Here is a 21,069-nt window from a genome sequence, read left to right as displayed (position 1 = left end):
TATCTTTTTAAAAAAAAAAATTAAAAGAAAAGGAATTTTTTTTTAAAAAATTATTTTAAAATTATAAACAGAGTGGAATTGAATCTTAAATTTATTTAAAATATTATCCAGTTATATAATTTATCTTTTTTTAAAAAAATTTAAAACAAAAGGAAAAACTTTTCTTTTAAAATTTTTAAATGAAAAGTTATTTTAAATATTTCGATCGCGTTTTGCTTTTCACATAGCCACTTTAAGTTTTTCACGGAAAACTTTTCCCATGATGGAGTAGGAAAAATTTTCCATTGATTTGAGGAAAATAAAGGTCATGTAACGAGTTTGTGAAAAAATTTCATGAAATTTTAATGACAGCAAAACAAAACTAATATCTTTGGAAAAATGGCCGTGAAAAATTTTTCGAGGGAAAAAGGGCTATCAAAGTTTTATTTTCAATGAAAATATTTCCATATTTTAGGTTTAATATCTGATGATATGAATTATGTATATTTATATATATAACTAAAAGATAAAAAGATAATAATTAAACAAAACATACGAATTATTCCGAGTGGCGTATATAACTAAAAGATAAAAATAATAAATTAATCAAAACATCAGAATTATTCCGAGTGACAAAATAAATAAATAGATATAAATAAAAACACATACTTCTCCGTCGACAGCAGGATTCGAACCTGCGCAGGCAAAGCCCAACAGATTTCGAGTCTGTCTCCTTAACCACTCGGACATATCGACGTACTTGTTTTATGTTTGTTATAATATATATTTTATCGTTTTAATATATGAGTTTTGTTGATATTATTTAATTATTTTAACATGAAAATGATTTTAATGAGTTATAATCAATACAATTAAGGATTCATTTAGTGAACATGATTGAAATAAAGGTGAATAAAATATGAGGACTGAATAAAAGTATGAAGTGAAATTGGTGTTGTATTGACAAATTTATTGTCCCAAACTTTGATTTCAAAGAATATAATAAAATCTTAAAGTTGAGAAAGAGAAACCAAATAAAAATGGTAAAAAATGTTAATTAATTTTTTTTTATATTTTTTATCATGATTCTTCCTTATAAAATTATCATGTAATCTGGATAAATTAAGTGGTTAATAAAATAAAACCATCTGTTCACCAAAGAAAACCAAATAGGGATATGATAGTTTTCTTCATCGTATTGTCCTCAAACAATAAGTCTTGCAGGGGATGACTGGTTAAAAAATATATATATATAATTTATATTTTAATTTCTAATATTAATAATTTTAAATCTCTTTATTATTCTTGAAAATAAAAATAAAAATTAGTAAAATTTTGTTTAAATTAAAAAAAAAACACACATATATATAGTATTATTATTATTATTTTTGTATTCTATGCAATTACACTTCCTACGGATGATTAGTTTTATTAATACACACGCACCTGTTGTTGATAATCACAGTGAAATTTTTCTATAATTATTATGGTTGAAGTTTTTGTGCTTGTTTGTTTATATATTTAAACAAAATTTTGAAAATACATTTTTAAAAATATTTTTATAACTATTCTTTTAAGGTAAAAAGAATCATATGTTTGATTTTTAAATAAATTTTTAAAAATGTGTTTAAAATTTTAATAATATGTATATTAAATTCTAAATAACCATTAAAGTTTTTAAAACATATTTTTGAAATTAAATAATTTTAATGTTGATGATCATCATCATTATCATGCGCATAACCATCTTAAAATTAAGTAATATATTACTCGATCAAATACATCATATGTTTAACGTACGGTATTAAAATCATATTATCCATCAATATCATATAAATGATAACATGCTACACATTTCATTTCAATTTTATATTTCTCCAAAAAATTCATACTTTTTTCATTAATTTAAGTGACACAAGGCTTGTTTGATTTGTTATTTTTAAAAATAGTCTTATGTTTTCTAAAATAGGAAAACTAGAAAAATTGTTTATTACTGTGTTTCTTCTAAATTATTTTAAGAAAATAAAAAAACCAAAAATGTTTTTAAAAATTAAAAACCGATAACAACTTAATTTTAGATATTTTTAAAATTTTGTTTTTAAAAACAACGAGAAAATTTTGATGATATCTTTTAAATTTTTAAATTTTAAAGATTTTTAAATCTATACAAACGGTATCAAATACATGCTATTAATCAATATCATATAAATGATCACATGTTACTTATTTCATGTGCAATGTTATATTTATACCAAAAATTTCATATCATGTTCATTAATTTAAGTGGCATAGGGCCTCTTTGATTGTTTTTTTAACAGTTTTATATTTTTTAAAACAGAAAAACTAAAAAAATTGTTTAATAATGTATTTATTTAAATTATTTTGAAAAATCAAAAACCAAAAATGTTTTTAAAAACCAAATTATAACTACTTTTAGATGTTTTTAAATTTTTAAATCTATAAATATATACACAATTAAAGATAAACACAATACAATCCTAATCCCATGTAAGGTTTCTCTTGTCTCTGACTTTTTGCATCTCGCTCATTGACGTTGGAGTTAGGTTTATCTTTAAAAGCTCAATTATAATTCCAATTTAGATAATTTCAATCCTAAATTCTAAAGAGTTTTTTTAATTTCAAATGTTCCTCACAATTAATGTTCTAATTTTAAAATTAATTTTGCAAGGATCTACTGATTTGATTTTCTTCACACATTAATTAAATAATTTTTTAAATGAAATAGAATTTATGGACTATGAAGAAAAAAAATCCATAGTGACTAATTATGGCCTGTTTGATTGTTATTTTTGAAAAAAATTAAAAAAACTTGTTTAATAATGCGTTTTCCAAAATTGTTTTAAAAAAAAACCAACAACAACTCTTATATGTTTTCTAATTTTTTTAAAAAAAATGTGAAAAGTGGATAACATTTTTTTATTTTAAACGAAGGTGATAGACGCTGCCCACAAAGGATACATAAACATGTATGATAGTGCACTAGTTATAGTGGCTTAACGACCCCTTAGAGATTTACTATGTGGGTGACTTAATAAGTGGGGTAATTAGAGTCTACCACATGCGTCCAAAATAATATATCAATGACCACAACCCCATAATGGTAAATCTCCCTGTCTTGTAACTTTTGAGGGGTGGAAAATATGACTCCTCCCATAAGAGACCTTATGAACAATTCATGAGCCGTACTGATACATTATTCATACAATTAAATTTATAAGAATCTACCATTAAATTCCTTCATTGTTTTGCAAATTAATATAATTAATCAATTTGTAAGTATCTTTAGGTTTGATTTCATTATGCATTAAATAAAGATTTTTCTTGATTAAATACAATTCATATAGCCTATGCTTAGATATTCAATAATATCTAATCTGACATGCTTTGTTGTCTATATAGAGAAATGATCCCATAGACACGGTGGGTGGTAATTACGATAGAAGCGAGATGTGATTCATTCTCATCCATTAAATTACCTCAATTTATTGATTTTTAAAATAAAAGGTAACAATCTTTTAATGTATTTACCAACCTATCTCTATATTATATAATAAATAAAAAACAAAATTTATAAACCTATGACTAAGAATGACCTACGCCTTGGTTCCGTGGTAGTTATCATAGAACCGAGTCCACTGAATTATTTTTCTGTCTTTTTATGTATATAATCTTGAAGGCAAAGATACTATATATATATAAATAATAAATAATCGTTAAAAATGATTGAAGATGAGTGAATTTCAGAGGAGATGAAGTGAAGGAGCAGTGATGCTGAAGCAAGAGTGTCCTAGTGGAATTACTTTGAAGTAGAAGGGCAACTGGGTCATTTTAAGTGTTTGAATGTTCGTTGAAGCCGTTGGAAGATCAGAGGGAAAGATTGGATGGTGATGATTCTCTTGATCAAGCAATGTGGCTTAAGTTCGAGGCAAAAGGAGAAAGCATGGATTGTGTTTGTGAAGGACGACTGGGATTTAAAGATCAGGGAAATGCTTTAAGTTCGAGGCACGAATCCGGTTAAGCGGTGCGGTTGTTTGAAGCCCGACACGTATCAACATGACTCAGCTAACCCATTTCTTTTTAGTTACTGAAGTTTATCAAATGTATATGTGCGTTGTTTTTAGAGTTATATATATATATATATATATTTTTTTTTTTTTGAGTTTTTCTCTGGTTCATTTTGGTTCATGATGCTTGTCTGAATTATCCTGTCAAATAGAGTTGTTTTTTATCCTTGCCTCCAATAACAATGTTGTTCCTTTTGAGATTATCTATCTATATAGTGTTTAACAATGGTATTAGAGCTCCCAGGTGGCTATAATGATTATTTTGGGTGTTTTCTATAGGTTTGATATTGAAGGTGTAAAGATGGTGTGTTAGGAAGTGGATCAGTGCTTGTTTGCTGATGGGTTGCTAATTCTGTGATTGTGGTTGGTGGTGAAGTGTTTCTGTTGCTTCTGGTGACTGTTTTGAGGGTGTATTTCAGTAAGAAGTGTGTGAAGCATAGAAGCGATGGCATCTAGTTCTTCATCTGCTCCTACTCCTGATATTTCTCACTCATTACTACCAATTTTCTAGGGAGATGGGTATGAACATTGGAGCTATAGGATGAGGACCTTTTTTAAGTCCTAGAGGTTGTGGAAAACTGTTGAAAAAGGGATTAGCAAGGAGAAGCCATCAGAGAAGGAATTGGAAGATGATGCAAAGGCTTTATTTCTGTTGCAACAGGCTATGGATAAGACAATTCTTCATAGAATTGTAAGATTTGATTCAGCAAAGGAAGCTTGGGAACACTTGATGGAAGAAAATCAAGGGACTTCTTTGATAGTTTTAGTAAGACAACAAACATTAAGGCAGAAGTTTGATCTACTTCAGATGAGAGAAGATGAAACCATACAGTATTACATTACAAGAATTCTAGCAATTGTGAATCAAATTAGAGGTATGGGAAATGAATTAAAGAATGCTGAGGTAGTTTTGAAGGTTATGAGGAGTCTATGATCTAGGTTTGTGGATGTTTTAACCTCAATAGAAGAGGCAAGGGATATGTCTACTTTGTCTCTGGATGAATTGAGTGGGTCTTTATAGGCTCATGAGGCAAGATTCAATCAATTTTCTGAGAGACATGAGGCCTTTATAATGCAAGGTAATTTCAGAGGTGGCAGAATGAGAGGAATGGGAAGAAATTTCAGAGGTAGAGGAAGAGCTGAGCGTAGTCCTAGAGGAGGTGATCAAAGGCAGGCTATGCAACAACAAGGGTAACAATATACAAATGAAGGTGGTAGAGGAGGTCCTAGACCTTTTGGAAGATTCAATAGAGGCCAAAGACAGTATGGTCAGAGAGGTGTTAGAGGAGGTTTATAAAATATACAATGCTTTAAGTGTAAGAAGTATGGCCATTATCAATCCCATTGCTGATCTACTCAGAGTAGGAGTTCAGATGAGGGTTCAAGTTCATCTGCCAATTTGAGTGCCAGTGATTATGGAAGCTTATTTATGGTGCACAATGGAGAGGAGATGCATATTTCTTCTATTTGGTTATTGGATAGTGGGACTTCTTGTCACATGACAGGTAGGAGAGATTTATTTCACAATCTTGATGAAACACTGAGACATAATGTTAGACTGGGAGATGACAAATAGGTTGATATACTTGGCAAAGGTTCTGTTGCAATTCAGGTATGTGGTGGTGAAATCAAATTGATTCATGGGGTTCAGTTTGTTCCTTCTTTAGCTCACAATTTACTAATTGTTGGTCAGTTAGTTGAAGGACGTTATGATGTGGTGTTTGGAAAGACTGGGTGTGTAATTCAAGCGGCAGATTCTGGAAGGATTTTATTTCATATTCAGAAAAGTGGTAACAATATTTATCAAGTGGAATTCTCTAATGATATTCAACTGAATATGGCAGTGAAGGATGAAGAATTAGGAGTGTTGTGGCATATAAGATATGGGTATTTGAATTTTCAAGGGCTGCAGATAGTAGCACAAAAGAATATGGTAACTGGTTTGCCTGAGGTTAAGAAGATGAATTATTGTGAAGAGTGTGTCTATGGGAAATTGGCAAGGTTCCCATTTAATTCTGGTAAGTCCTGGAGAGCAAAGCAGAAGCTTCAACTGATTCATGCTGATGTGTGTGGGCCAATGCAAACTAAGTCAATTGAAGGGGGTAAATATTTTTTACTCTTTGTTGATGATTTCTCAAGGACGTGCTGGGTTTATGTATTGAAGTTCAAGCATGAGGTCTTCAATTATTTCCAGAAGTTCATGTCTTTTGTTGAAAGGCAATCAGGATTGAAATTACAGATTCTTAGAACAGATAGAGAGGATGAGTTCATGTCAAAAGAATTCTAGGATTTTTGTGTGCAGAAAGGTATTAAGCATGAATTAACTGCTCACTATATTCCTCAACAGAATAGGATTGCAGAAAGGAAGAACATGACCCTAGTGGAGAAGGCAAGAAGCATGTTGAAAGCTGGTGATTTACCAAAAAGATTTTGGGCTGATGTAATTGCAACTATTGCATATATTTCTAATGTTTCACCAACTTATGCAGTTCATGGAAAAACTCCACATAAAGCATGGTTTGAGATGAAACCAAATGTATCACATTTGAGAGTTTTTGGATGTGTGGCCTTTGTTCATGTTCCTATCCAAAATTTGCAGAAATTGGACAATAGGGCAATGAAAGGAGTTTTTCTTGGTTACTGTATTGATGCTAAGGCATATAAAATTTTTGTGCCTAATTTTGGGAAAGTTTTGGTGAGTAGAAATGTGAAGTTTATTGAAACTGAGTTCTAGAAGTAGTCTGAAGAGAAAGAAGGCTCATCTGGTATAGTCACTTTACAGGAGAAGAGAGTGATCACTGCAGGGAATTTTAGAACAAATGACAGGATATTTCAGATGCAGTAGTAGCTTGTAGCAGTGACAGTAATTCTTCACAAAGAGAAGCTGAACAAGCTAGTGATTCTAGTGTTGATGATTCTCTAACACCAAAGCTGAGGACTTTAAAGGAATTATATGAGAGTTGTTTTATGCTCTCGATGTTTCAGATCCTAGTACTTATGAGGAAGCTGAAAAATCAGAGCACTGGAGGCAAGCTATGATAGAAGAAATTGATTTAATTCAGAAGAATTGAACCTAAAAATTTTGTGAATTACTAATAGGCAAGAAGGAAATTGGAATTAAATGGGTGTATAAAACAAAATTGAGGCCAAGTGTAGAAATATAGAGGTATAAAGCCAGACTTGTAGGCAAAGGATATTCTCAAGAATATGGGGTAGACTATGAAGGAGTTTTTGCTCTAGTGGCAAGGATGGATACAGTAAGGATGATCTTAGCTCTTGGTGCTCAGAGGAAGTGGTCAATTTTCCAATTAGATGTGAAGTCTGCTTTTTTAAATGGTGAGATTGAAGAAGAAATTTATGTCTCTTAACCCAAAGGCTTTATAATACAGGGTAAAGAAAATCAGGTATACAGGTTGGTTAAGGCTTTGTATGGGCTGAAGTAAGCTCCAAGGGGATGGTATGAAAGACTTGATGCATGGTTTAATACACAAAGGTTTCATAGAAGTCTGACAGAACATACATTGTATAAAAAGGTGCAAAATCAATCAAAAATACTGCTAGTATGTATATATGTGGATGGTTTGATTTGTTTAGGGTCATCTGTTGAAGCTGTCAAGCAATTTAAAGAAGCTATGAAGATAGAATTCGATATGACAACCTTGGGCCTGATGAAGTATTTCTTGTGTTAAGAAATAAATCAAAATGAGCATGGTGTACATGTATCACAGAAGAAATATGCCGAAGAGTTATTGAGATAGTTTGGTATGCATAGTTGCAAGCTTGTGGGTATACCAATGAGCCAAAGCACAAAATTGTAGTTAAATAAAGATGCAGAAAGTACCAATGTAACTATATATACAGAAGTTTAGTAGGTAAGCTCTTGTATTTGACACATACCAGGCCTGATTTAGTTTATGCTGTCAACTTACTCTCTAGACATATAACTCAACCTACTAAAGTTCAATTTGGGGCTACAAAGCATGTGCTGAGATATGTTGTTGGCACATATGATTTTGGAATCCAATATAACAGTAATGTAGAATGTGTGATTGAAGGCTATTGTGATAGTGATTGGAGTGGTGATACTCAAGATAGGAAGAGCACATCAGGCTTTGTTTTCAATTTGGGTTTTGGAGCAGTATGTTGGTAATCCAAGAAGCAAGATATACATGCCCTATCCTTTATAAAAGCTGAATATATCTCTTTGAGTGCAGCCTATTGTCATAGTATATGGATGGAGAAAATATTGACTGATTGTGAGGTGAATTATGATGCAGCAATTCAAATTTTGTGTGATAATAAGTCATGTATTGCAATTGCTAAAAATCCTGCACTGCATGGCCGAACAAAGCATGTGGATGTAAGATTTCATCACATACGAGAGTTGGTGGCAAAGAAGAAAGTTCAATTGAATTTTTGCACTACCAATATGCAAGTTGATGATATCTTTACAAAGTGCTTGAATGTTTAAAGAGCACTGACAATTTAGAGGTGAGATGGGAGTCTGTCAGCTTCAATCAAGGGGGGTTTTGTTAGAAATGATTGAAGATGAGTGAATTTCAAAAGAGATGAAGTGCAGGAGCAGGGATGCTGAAGCAAGAGTGTCCTGTGGAATTACTTTGAAGTAAAAGAGGTGTCCTGGTGGAATTACTTTGAAGTAGAAGGGTAGCTGGGTCATTTTAAGTGTTTTAATGTTCGTTGTAATGTTGTCAAACCCGGACCGGCCCAGTCGGTTCAACAGGGAAAACCAGGAATCGGCCATGCCAGTCCGGTCATACCCATTGACTCGCTTGTGAAGAAAACCAGCCAAAAACAGAGTGATCTTTCCGGTTGACCCAGAAATCGGTGGATCCGGCCAGTTAACGGGTTGGAAAAAAAGTAATTTTTCACAAAAAAGAAAGCGAGGGAGAAGACAAGAGAGACTCGGAGATGGCGGTTGTGTGAGAAAGAGAGGAAGCGGGAGAAGAAGAGAGGAGCGAGAGAGAGGAAGTCAGGAGAGGACCGGAGAGAAGGCAGCTGAGAGAGAGAAACTCAGGGAAAGAGGGCAGCTAAGACGAAGTGTTATTTTTTATTTTTTATTTTATTTTTATGTTTTGTGTGAGTCTCAACGTAGCCCTAAAGGCGATATATTTTTTTAATGCTTTATATTTTTTAAAAACTAATGATAAATGATAGTGTTTATATGGATTTTTTTTTAATTCCTAATTCTATTAGGAATTTATTATTAAAGTATAATAATAATAAGGTTTTTATATATAAAAATATAAAAAAGAGAGGGAAAAGGGAGAGGGTTTGAAGTTAAAAAAATTAAATTAAATTCAAAAATAAAAAGAGGATAAGAATTGAGAAAATTTGAATTTAAATTTTTTTGATCTTCGGTATGGAGGGGAGTTGAGGATTTTTGGGAACGAAAAAAAATTGGAAGAAAAAAAAACAGAAAAAAAAGACGTAGAGAGAAACAAGAAGAGACGGAGGAAAATAGAAAAAAAGAAAGAAGGAAACAAGAAGAGAGAACAGAGAGAAAGAACAAAAAAAAGAAGAAGAAGAGGAGAGGAGAAGAGAAGAGGAGAGGAAGAAGAAGCCTTGGTTCCTACGGGGAAAAAGACAGAAAATTTGGATCACCAGACGGCCAAAGATTTCTCCTTTAGCATTCAACAAGGTGTGTCATTTTTTTTTGTGCAAGAAATGCATAATAAAAATAATATATATAGCCATGAAGAGCTTGCTGGATGATGAACATGTATGGCTATTGAATACATGCATGCCATAATTTATATGGGTCCCACCCATTTATGATATTCCTTTGAAAAATCAAATGCATGTTATGTATGATGATGCCCATGATTTTTCTTCCAAAATTAATGCATGCATGTATGTTGATGTTCTTAATAATTTAAATGCACGTACATGCATCCATGATAAAAAAATCAGCATGAATTTCCTTTCTTTTCTCTCTCTCGTGTTCTCTTTCTCTCTCGTTCTCTCTCTCTCTAAAAAATATATATATAATTTTTTTTCATGCATTTAAAGAGAGACACATGCACGTATATGCACATTTTTCTTCTCTTTTTCTTTCCCGTGCTCTCTCTTTCTCTCTCTTTCTTTCTTTCTTTCATTATCTCTTTGTTTCTCTCGCCAGAGACATGGGTGGATCTCACTGTTGGTGTGGACAATGTTGCACAGTGATTGAAGCATGGTCGGATCAGGATGATCATCACAGTGGGTGCAGGTGGAGGTGGTCTTCTAATCAAGTATGGGCTGCAGGGTGAATGCAAGGACGACAGGGTATATGGAGATGGTTGCTGTACTGAAGTTTTAATATGTGAATGCTTTTGTTAAGTGTTTTGATTATTAAATAGTATCAGGTTTAAGGTGGTGGACCAATGGAGACACAACTAGTGGTTTACATTAACCAATGGGATTATAAGTTTGTGGATTAGTTGTCAGTCAATGTTGTTTTGAATATATTAATACCAGTGAGTGCTGTTTGCTCATTGGCTATTCTCAGAGAGTCAAATCCTTTTGTTTTCTTTGACCGTTTTTCTTCACTGCTTCTCTTCTGTTCTAGTTTTCCTCTTCTCTTCAACAGAGAGTGTTCTGTGTGGTGACCGGCGCCATTAATCCGTAATACTCACAGCCGCGAGAGCCTCAGTCTCTTTGATTCTGAATCCGAAACCGAACTCGAAGAACCAGAAGAAGCATTGCAATTGAATTCGGGTGTCTACGCATTCAGATCCGAAACCTAAACCCGCTCCTCTGTCGATAACATGGATGCTGAAGAGAGCTTTGAAAAGAAACCCAATGTTGTGGTCGTCGGGCAAGATCTGTTGGAAGAGCTAGAGGAGGAATCTGCTAGTGGTGAGATTCAAAGCCTTGCTCATGAAGCGCTTGATAATAGTCTCTTGGTTGGTGATTCAAGGATTCAGATGGTGAAGAACTTCAGCTATAGAATTCATGGAGAGGGAGTTTCGGTGAAGTTCTCAGATGAAGGCAAAGGTATTCAGTATTCGACCATGAAGAAGGCTCTGTTCATGAGAGTTGAGATTAACATGCTGTCAATAAGCCCTGCAACCACTGAGAAGCCTGACACTACTGGTGTACATCAGCTTGACATGGAAACCAGGAAGGTCGTCATTGAATGGAAGTTTGAGAAGGATGTGAGTGACATCATAATGAGAAGTATCACCAATGATAGCAAGGGGGTACAGTTGGATCCTTCGGTGTCCATTTTCTTGAGACTGGATGACAATCAGTTATGTCGCTGAGACATGCGTGACTGGAGAGGAATTGTACATAATCTTATAAATTCAATAGAGCTGCCTGCTTTATATTGAATGCATGAACATCGGTTCTCCAGGGGCACAAATTCGAGTGTTTTGCTTCTACTGGTGATAGGTTTATTGTTGTGGGATCAACTGATGGGAATATTAGGTTGTGTTTCAGGAGTTTGATGAGAATGGCAAAGATTGTTTTTGTGGGATCGAAAATACGCACCCTGGTGTCATGTCGGTGAAGAGACACTAGGCGATATATCGAATTACAAATATTATTTTATTTTTATCTTTGTGGGCTCTTCCATTCCTAATAGAGGCAAGCCTCTATTATTAATTACCCCAGACTAAAATCATGGGAACCCCCGATTAAGGACTCAAGTACAAGTAAAAGCAAGAAAATATACGAATTGTTATTCATTATATATATATATCATATATCGTTGCCGCTTGACGCTGCCTGTGCCTTATCACCGCATTACGTGCCTTGTTGCCATCTTGAAATATATCTCAATACCCCCCCATGAACCAAATTTAATCCTTGCCTCGAGATGAGTACTTTTCATTGTTGCTTTAGAATGGATATTTTTTTGTCATTTGATTCTAAATCCCATCATCCATGTCACATATATAGACGTTTGTTTTTTTGTTTTAGTCACACATAATTATTATATTTATAATAATATATGATAGGCCAAGTAATGCATTGTTTATCAGATTCTTGGATTAGTTTTGGGCCCATCCTGCAATCATATACGTTTGCAACTGATAGAAGTTAATTAGCCACTGCAACATTGCAAATACTTAGATGCGACCAAATGCATTTATTTATTTATTTATTATGCATCACAGACTTCATTTTTTCTAAGTCAACCACCTCCCGGTTTTCTTCTTTTAATTTTTCCACTCTTAATTAATTCTTCTCCCATCAAAATAACAACAAAGTGCAGGTTCTTTCCATATTACAACTTCCATGATTTTAATGTGTATATATATATATATATTTTGAATGAGGCACGTGGGTATATATATGTGCATGCATGCTTCTAATTGATGCATATTCCCTTCATGGTGGGACCCACTTCATGCTTTTCATTTTCTTCTTAATCACGTGTTCATTTGCATTGGATATATTTTTCATGGTGGGCCTAAGTTATATATATATATATTTTTTAATATGCACGTGTATGCATGCAAGCCCCCTTTTTATATATATATATATATCAAATCTCATTTTTTAGCTTGATGTGGATCCCTTGAAATTGTGCATTCACTGCCAGGCATTAATGAGATTCATGCCTTGTAAATACCCATGTGAACTGGTCTTTTAATATATCAATACATGTAGATCATACTTCAACGGAATTTCTATGTTTTGCAGTAAAGAATATAATATAATCTATGCTTGTTTGACTTTTGTTTTAGTATACAGTTGAATGGAAGATGTGGTGGAATAACAAATAAGTACAAACAGTGCTGTATTCTTTCATAATTTCAAGATTTTCGTTTCTTTCAACTGCTTGACTAATGTTGTAGCAAATAGCAGAAGAAATGCAATGGTTGCATTCCAATGAATCTTTGCAGGTTTAAGAGAACTAATATATATCAGGCTATACACCTGAATCACTTTCATCAATTCATTGTTGCTATTATAGATGTGATGCTTCGAGAGCTCCTCGGCAAGAATCATGACACCCCTTTTTTTTTCTAAGGCTTGCATGTACAGCTTCCCCATTATTCTCTCTTAGTTATTGGACAATATGAATAGCTGAATCAGGACGGAAGCACCATTAATCTCAACTTGAGGTTTCGATCAAGAAGTCTATTTATGTATTTATTTTATCTTCCTTTGATATATATATTTATATATTTGATTTTTTATTTTTTTTTTATTTTCTTTATCTGATTTGGATTATTTATTTATTTATTTATTATCTTTATCAATATTATATATATATATATTATTATTATTATTATTATTTGTATTATTTATTTTTATTATTATTATCATTAGTTTATCTTTTTTAATTTTTTTATTTATATTATCTACATATCATTATTATTATAATTATTTATTATTATTATTATTATTTTTATTTTTATTTTTTATCTTATTATTATTTATATATCTTTTACCTGACTTAATCTATTAATTATTATTTTTTTATTATTTATTTATTTATTTATTTTTTTATTATTATTTTTATCTGATATATATTTTTATCTCGATTTGATTTGAATTGTTTTTATTGTTATTATTATTTTTTTATTAATTTAATTTAATTTTATTATTATGTTTTATCTAATTGTATTATTATTATTATTATTATTTGATATGATTTGATTATATTTAATTAATATATATTTTTATCTAATTTCATTTATTTTTATTTTTATTTTTAATTTGATTTGATTTGACTTATTATTATTATTATTTATTTATTTATTATTATTATGATTTGATTGATTATTATTATTATTATTATTATTTTTTTAATTATTATTTTTTATTTTTTTATTTATTTATTTATTTATTTATTCATCATTTTTACTGCGTGATTTGCATTCATGGTTGATCTTGGGATTGAGATTGCCCTCGAAATGTGTGGTCTAGTCGATCTTTTAGATTTATGTATTTAGAATCAGCTCGAAATGTGTGCTCCTACCGATCTTGAGACTCTGACTATTTTTAGACCGCCTTTGAGATCCGTGGCTTTCTGCTAGTCTCGAGATTTGGATATTTTGGATCGCCTCGAGATCGGTGCTCTCAGCTGATCTTGAGATTTGAGTATTTTAGACCGCCTCGAGATCGCGTGCTCTCGACCCGGGTCCCTAAGATTTGTGTATTTGAATATTTTGATATTTTTGATCGCCTCGAGATCGGTGCTCTCTACCGATCCCTCGAGATTTGAGTATTTTTAGACCGCCTTGAGATCGAGTGCTCTCGACCGAGTCCTAAGATTTGTGTATTTGAATATTTTGATATTTTGGATCGCCTCGAGATCGGTGCTCTCCTACCGATCCCCGAGATTTTGAGTATTTTAGACCATCTTGAGATCGGTGCTCTCGACTGGTCCTGAGATTTGTGTATTTTAGACAGCCTTGAGATTTGAATATTTTGAATATTTTGTGTAAATTAGGAAATACATTTAATTTATTTATTATATTATTATTATTATTATTATATATATAAACAGTTTTTTAAGGACTCGTGAAAAAGGAGGGGAAGGAAAAGTCCGATCGCTTTAGTGGCAAGGCGCTAGCAGGATGGTGATCATCCGAGAAGGTCACGTCTACTTCATGCAAGAATGAGGATGTAAAGCTTTTTGTTGCGGTCACATCACCATTGTCGTGGAGTCAAAACAGTGCTGTTATTCTTGCGGCTGCTGGTGTGCGATGGATTCTGGTGGCCCCTGGTATTCTTATGGTACAAGCCTAAGCAATTTTCTTTTTTTATCTTTCGTCGGATTTAGGATTAGGCATCCGAGTTTGGTAAGTGGAAAACTAAGCTAAGGGTCGCTCGGATGCATTGATCTTGGAATGACATGCTTTTATAACATGGGTATTTCATTATAGACATTCTTGTAGCTTTTTTTCATGATTGAATTGGAATATTCTTGCCATTTTTGTTATATGAAGGAAGAGTGAAAAAGTGAAAAATGAAAGGGTGAGTAGAAAAAAGAGAAGAGGGAAAAAAATGAAAAATGAAAGGATGAATGAAAAAAAGAGAAGGAAAAAAAAAGAGGAAAAATGAAGGAAGAATAAAAAAAGAGAGAAGAGAAAAAAATAAAAATAAAAGAGGAAAAAAATGAAAGGGTGAGTGAAAAAGAGAAGAGGGGGAAAAATGAAAGGGTGAAAAAAAAGAGAAGAAAAGAGAAGGAAAAATTGAATAAAGGGAAAAGAATATATATAAAGGATAGGATAAAAAAAATTGAATGATGATGGATGATTTTATTGAGCGAGGTTATCTCCTTTTGAAATTTTCATAAATTTCTCTCATTCCACCTCAAGTCTTGACTTTCGTGAATCGAGAAATTTTCATAAATTCTCTAATTCCACATCAAGTCTTGACTTTTCTGGGCAGGGTAGAAATTTTCATAAATTTCTCTAACTCCATCTGAAGTCTTGACTTCTAGTGTAATGGAAATTTTCATAAAATATTCTCTAATTCCGCCTTGAAGTCTTGACTTTCTTGGGGCAACGAGAAATTTTCATAAATTCTCTAATTCCACCTTGAGGTCATGACTTTCTTGGGGTAATGAGAAATTTTTCATAAAATTTCTCTAAATCCACCTCGAGGTTCGGACACTCTTGGGATAAAGAGCAATTTTCATAAAACAAATCTCTATTCAAGCTCACTTTGAGGTCTTTTTGACATTCATTTGAGTAAAAAGAGTGGAATGAAAAGAAGAGTAAAAAAATTTTTCTTGAAGTGAAAGGAAGGGTAAAAGAAAAAAGAGAAAGAAAAATGAAAAGTTCACATCTCTTCGAAAGCATTCATTAAAAAAAGAAAGAAGAGCTGACAAAAAATTTTTCTGAAGTCTCATCGGAGGCCTCTTTTCGCAAAAATGAATTAGAGAACTCATCTGGTGACTTAACTAATGGAAATCAAGTTCATAATTATAGCTTGAAATCCATTTTAAAAGCAAAGTCAAAATTGTCAAAGTAACGACTCTAGCCATGCTGAGGGGTCACAACTTAAAAGATCTAATGGTCAAGGCTCAAAAGCATTGTAGAGTCGAGACCTAAATGCATCATGTAAATGACAAATGCAACTTTGAAGTTTTAAGACACAAAAAAGTCAAAGACCTGAGGAGTTTCACAAGTCAAGGAGCTGGAGATTTTACAAGCGCAAAAGGCTAATGTCTTCGGCAATAAAAGAAGCATAAATGACCAAGTAGGCAACTCATAAATGTAGAGTGGCCGCAGCTTGAGAGCTAAGTGATGTGTCAAGATACAAGCCTACGTAAAAAAAAGAAGAAACCGAGGGAAATCATATTCACAGAGCTAAAAGGGTCTTCCGACATACCTTCAGTAAAGGAGTCAAGAGCTGCCACCAAAGCAGTGAAAAGTTTGAAGAGCATGATAAAAATGGCTCTCTCTTTTAAAAAACTCTCTTGTCAAGCTCTCCTAGAGAATAGCTCTCTTACTTTTGTATTCTCGCCTATGATTATATGTTCATATGCATCTTTGAAATTAATAAAAAAATTGTTATGTTTACTTAGTTATTTCTCATTCACACTTGTTTCTTAATCGGAGGTTCCCATGACATTGTCTGGGGTAATTAATATTAGGGGCTTGTCCTTAATAGAAGTTATGAATCTGCAATCATCTGAAATATAAAAATAATTAAAATTTGATTTGTGATCCGTGCTTTTTAACCGGTCTAACCCTAATCAAAGGCCGTGCGAAAAGAAAGGAGCCCACAGATAGTATATAATAAAACTAAAATTTTAAATATTAAAATTATCTTTTAGATATTTTTGAAATAGAAAAATATATATAATTTAAATTTTAAATCTTGTATTAAATTAATTGTGTTTTTTTATTATTAAAATATAAGTTATATTATTTTTTTATCATTATTAATTATTATTATAAACTTTTTAATATTTTATTATTGACTCTGGTTTAACCCCGGTTCGACCCGATTGAACCCATCGACCCCTGACTCTGGATTTGGCCGGATCAATGCCCGGGCCGGGTCTGACAACCTTGGTTCGTTGAAGTCATTAGAAGATCAGAGGGAAAGATTGGACAGTGATGATGCTCTTGATCAAGCAATGTGGCTTAAGTTCGAGGCAAAAGGAGAAAGCATGGATTGTGTTTGTGAAGGACGGCTGGGATTTAAAGATCAGGGAAACGGTTTAAGTTCGAGGCACGAATCTGGTTAAGTGGTGCGGTTGTTTGGAGCCCTACATGTATCAACATGACTCAGCTAACCCATTTCTTTTTAGTTACTGAAGTTTATCATATGTATATGTGTGTTGTTTTTAGAGTTTTTTTTTGTTTTGTTTTTGTTTTGTTTTCGTTTTTTTGAGTTTTTATCTAGTTTTCATTTTGGTTCATGATGTTTGTCTGAATTATCCTGTCAAATAGAGTTGTTTGTGATCCTTGCCTCCAATAATAACATAGTTCCTTTGAGATTATCTATCTATATAGTGTTTATCAATAATTAGGTAGAATATATTATTAAACATTTAAATTCTCACTGTGTTCAAATCTTAATATATTTAGTCATGTTTGCTATAAAACAAAATAGTGCCCACAAGTTTGAATATTTCTTCAACGTGTGTGCACATTTATACTTGTTCATTTTGAATCCACAAATAGTGTCCACAAGTATAAATTGTATAAATATCTTCTTTCAACATCGGAGTAGCTAGGAACTGGACAAATAATTAATCACATTTGTCCCATGATATCATACCGGCCACAAACATCACTATTTTTTGGACACATTTGTCTTCAATTATAAACCATGCATGTGAGAAGTCAGGAAATAATACATGGACATATCACACATAAGTCTTTATCTTGCATTACATCCACAAAACAAGATCCCATTTCACCCAAAACGTGAATTGCATGTGTGCCCTCCTCAATACTATAAATATAGCCCATGACATGCAACAAATTTGTAACATAGAAATGGCTTACCTTGTAGTAACCCTAACCTTAATCCTAGCACTCCATGTGTTCATGAACATACTTCTAAAGCTCCGACGAGCTTACCGGAAGTTTAAACTCCCTCCTGGACCACGGGGCCTACCAATAATTGGTAACCTTCATCAATTAGGGTTTCAGCCACATCAAACTCTTTGTCGTCTTTCGAAGATATACGGGCCAGCCATGTACCTCCGGCTAGGCCAACTACCGACTATTGTTGTCTCCTCCGCAGACACGGCTGAAGAAGTCCTTAAAACTAAGGACATCATCTTCTGCACTAGGCCTCCTCTGAGCAAACCTAGGAAGATGTTCTACGGAGGGCTTAACATTGCCTTCACTCCCTACAATGAGTATTTGAAGCAAGCAAGAAGGTTATGTACTTCACATCTTCTTAACTCTTCCAAAGTTCAACTTCTCAAGCCTATAAGAGAGGAAGAGATTCAAACCCTAATGAATACTATAAGGCATCAATGTTCTTCATCTTGCAATAATTATGGTTTGGTGAATCTTAGTGATATGCTTCTTTGTCTCTTGAATAACATCACATGTAGACAAGTGTTTGGTAAGAGGTTTGAGGAAGACGGTGAGTGTGGGAGAAGTAAGTTTCATGAGCTTGTCACTGAATGGACTAGTCTCATGGGACACTTCAACATTGGAGAGTTCTTTCCATCCATGGAGTGGATTAACTTGCTCACTGGTTTACATGGTAAGTTCAAGAAGTGCTTCAAGAAGATCGATGATTTCCTCGATGAAGTTATCGATGCCCACATTATCGAAGATGGCAATGATCAAGGCTGTTTCTTAAGCACACTTCTTCGATTTCACAATGATTCTTCGATGGAGATCCCGATCACTAGAGAAAGTATCAAAGCTTTTCTCATGGTGAGTTAGATCACAATTTTACAGATCGAAGTGCTAGTTTTTGCCTTTACTTATAATTAAGTTAGATCCAGAATAGAAAAAAAAATTAATTATATATATTCAAGCTGATCTTTAACTTCAAGCCGAGATATGATAATGCATGATCTATATACAGGATTTATTCATTGCCGGGACCGATACGGGGACGTTAGTACTAGAATGGGGGATGGCAGAGCTAATGAAGAACCCTAAAGTGAGAAGAAAAGCACAAAATGAAATAAGAACAGTAGTAGGATCTTCAAAAAGAAAGGTGGAGGAGAGTGAGCTTCATCAACTCAAATACTTAAAACAGGTAGTGAAAGAGATCCTAAGATTGCACCCTCCTGCAGCCTTTCTCCTCCCAAGAGAAGCCAGAGAAGAATGCACCATTAATGGGCATGCAGTGCCATGCAAAACAAGAGTGATGTTGAATGTGTGGGCAATAGGGAGAGACCCAGAGAAGTGGGAAGATGCAGAGAAGTTCAAGCCAGAGAGGTTTGAGAAAAGTTTGGTGGATTATAAGGGACACAACTTTGAGTTGTTGCCATTTGGGGCAGGGAGGAGAGGGTGCCCTGGTGTAGGGTTGGGGAGTGTTGTAGTGGAGCTTGCACTAGCTAATCTTTTGCATGGGTTTGATTGGGAAATGCCAGAGGGCATGGAGGATGAAGATGTTGACATGGAGGAGTCCTTTGGAATAGTCCTACGTAAAAAGTCAGCACTTGTACTCAAGGCCATCCCTTATGTTTAAGGTAGGGCCAAAACTATACATTATTAGTTGGTTTCGAATAAAATATGAAATAAAAAGCAATGTTAAGGATAATTCGATAAGTGAGGGCCAGCAAAAGGTTACAAGTGGTGTCCAACTGGATAATGGTGATCATGGATTCCTAGTTATAAATACTAATAATCTTATGTCGTTGGAAAAAAAAATATATTTATTAATAAATGACAGGCGGAAAAAATTAGTTTTGTTATTTTATTTTTATTTTTTAAATATGAGTAGTTATTAATTTATTATTATTATTTTTGGTATATATGTATATAGATGAGATGCATTTGTTATAATTACCACATCTACTTTTAGTCATAGCAACTTAGATAAGAATAGCAGTGGAATTGAAATATGTAAGTTTGGAAAAACCATTGATCTATGCTATTCTCTCTTGGATGAGTAGAATGGTAAATTATAGCATATAACCTTTTTATTAATTTTGATTTAAAATAATATCACAACAAAGTTAAAACATCTTTAATGGTTAAATAATACACAGATTTAATGTCTATGCCATCTCATCAATTTATTAAACTTTTACACATTAAATTATCTCTCATCGTGATATTTATTATAATATGAGATCCACAAGCATTTCATTTTATCATTTCAATTATTTACCATATAAATTTAATTATCACAACACACACACACACACATATATATATATATATATATATATAACAAAAATATTTAATAATTTAATAAAATAATTAGATTAAAATTTTTAAATAAGTTATTTAAATATTTTTAAAAAATTATATAAAATTCAATAAATAGTACATCATTAATTTTTTTAAAAAATTATATAATATTTTCCTGCTAAAAAAAATAATATATCCAATTGATGAAGAAATAAGAATCAACTTAATTTAAATTAAATTATATTACTTTAAAATTATATATTAATTAAATTATATCAATAATAAAATTTGAAAAACTTGGATGACATTGAAAAATAAAATAAAATTTTGGATGATTTTAAAATTTGGATAAAATAAAACAAAAAATTAAAAAAAAAACATATGCCAACCACCTAAATAACAAAAGTTTGAAGAAAAAAAAGGTGAAATGCACTAATTGCTACCAGACGCTGGTTGAGTATTAAACGTTTCATTGAGCCATTAAAATTGACTTAATATAGAACTCTAAAGATAAATTGTGGACCTTAATATTTAATTTGAATTTAAATTAATATGATCATGAATTTAATTCATGTAAAAATTTAATTTAAAATATAATTGTTATTATAATATTTTTAAAAATAAATTTTTTTTGGAAAAATTAAAATAGTGGGCATTTAGAAATTTGAAAAGTGAGCAGTTACCGAATAAGTTCTCTATTTTCTCAGGGTGGAATGTAAAACTCATTCTCATTCCCTTCAAAACTAATT

At 32.5% G+C, this 21,069-nt stretch overlaps 1 protein-coding gene and 1 non-coding gene across 2 annotated transcripts; one reads left to right on the top strand and one right to left on the bottom strand.

The window, feature by feature from the left end:
- Positions 1-653: 653 nt before the first annotated feature.
- TRNAS-CGA lies at positions 654-735 on the bottom strand. The gene has a single exon. It is a non-coding gene; the product is annotated as a tRNA-Ser (tRNA).
- Positions 736-17,991: 17,256 nt separating this feature from the next.
- On the top strand, positions 17,992-19,854 carry LOC120258154 (cytochrome P450 71A1-like). Its single transcript, XM_039265506.1, has 2 exons — positions 17,992-18,886; positions 19,041-19,854. The coding sequence occupies exons 1-2, from the start codon at positions 18,038-18,040 to the stop codon at positions 19,650-19,652; spliced, it is 1,461 nt and encodes a 486-aa protein (XP_039121440.1). The 5' UTR covers positions 17,992-18,037; the 3' UTR covers positions 19,653-19,854.
- The last annotated feature ends 1,215 nt before the right edge of the window (positions 19,855-21,069 follow it).

Source organism: Dioscorea cayenensis, chromosome 4, assembly GCF_009730915.1.
Source record: "Dioscorea cayenensis subsp. rotundata cultivar TDr96_F1 chromosome 4, TDr96_F1_v2_PseudoChromosome.rev07_lg8_w22 25.fasta, whole genome shotgun sequence".
In the NCBI taxonomy this organism is placed as follows: Eukaryota; Viridiplantae; Streptophyta; class Magnoliopsida; order Dioscoreales; family Dioscoreaceae; genus Dioscorea; species Dioscorea cayenensis.
Note: the sequence above shows the minus strand (reverse complement) of the source record. Positions and strands in the feature narration are given on the sequence as shown.

What these genes read in the sequence shown, in the direction of transcription:
- LOC120258154 (XM_039265506.1), top strand. Translation starts at nt 18,038, where the DNA reads ATGAACATACTTCTAAAGCTCCGACGAGCTTACCGGAAGTTTAAACTC. An exon ending in GTATCAAAGCTTTTCTCATG is followed by an intron (nt 18,887 to 19,040) that starts GTGAGTTAGATC and finishes ATCTATATACAG; the next exon opens with GATTTATTCATTGCCGGGAC.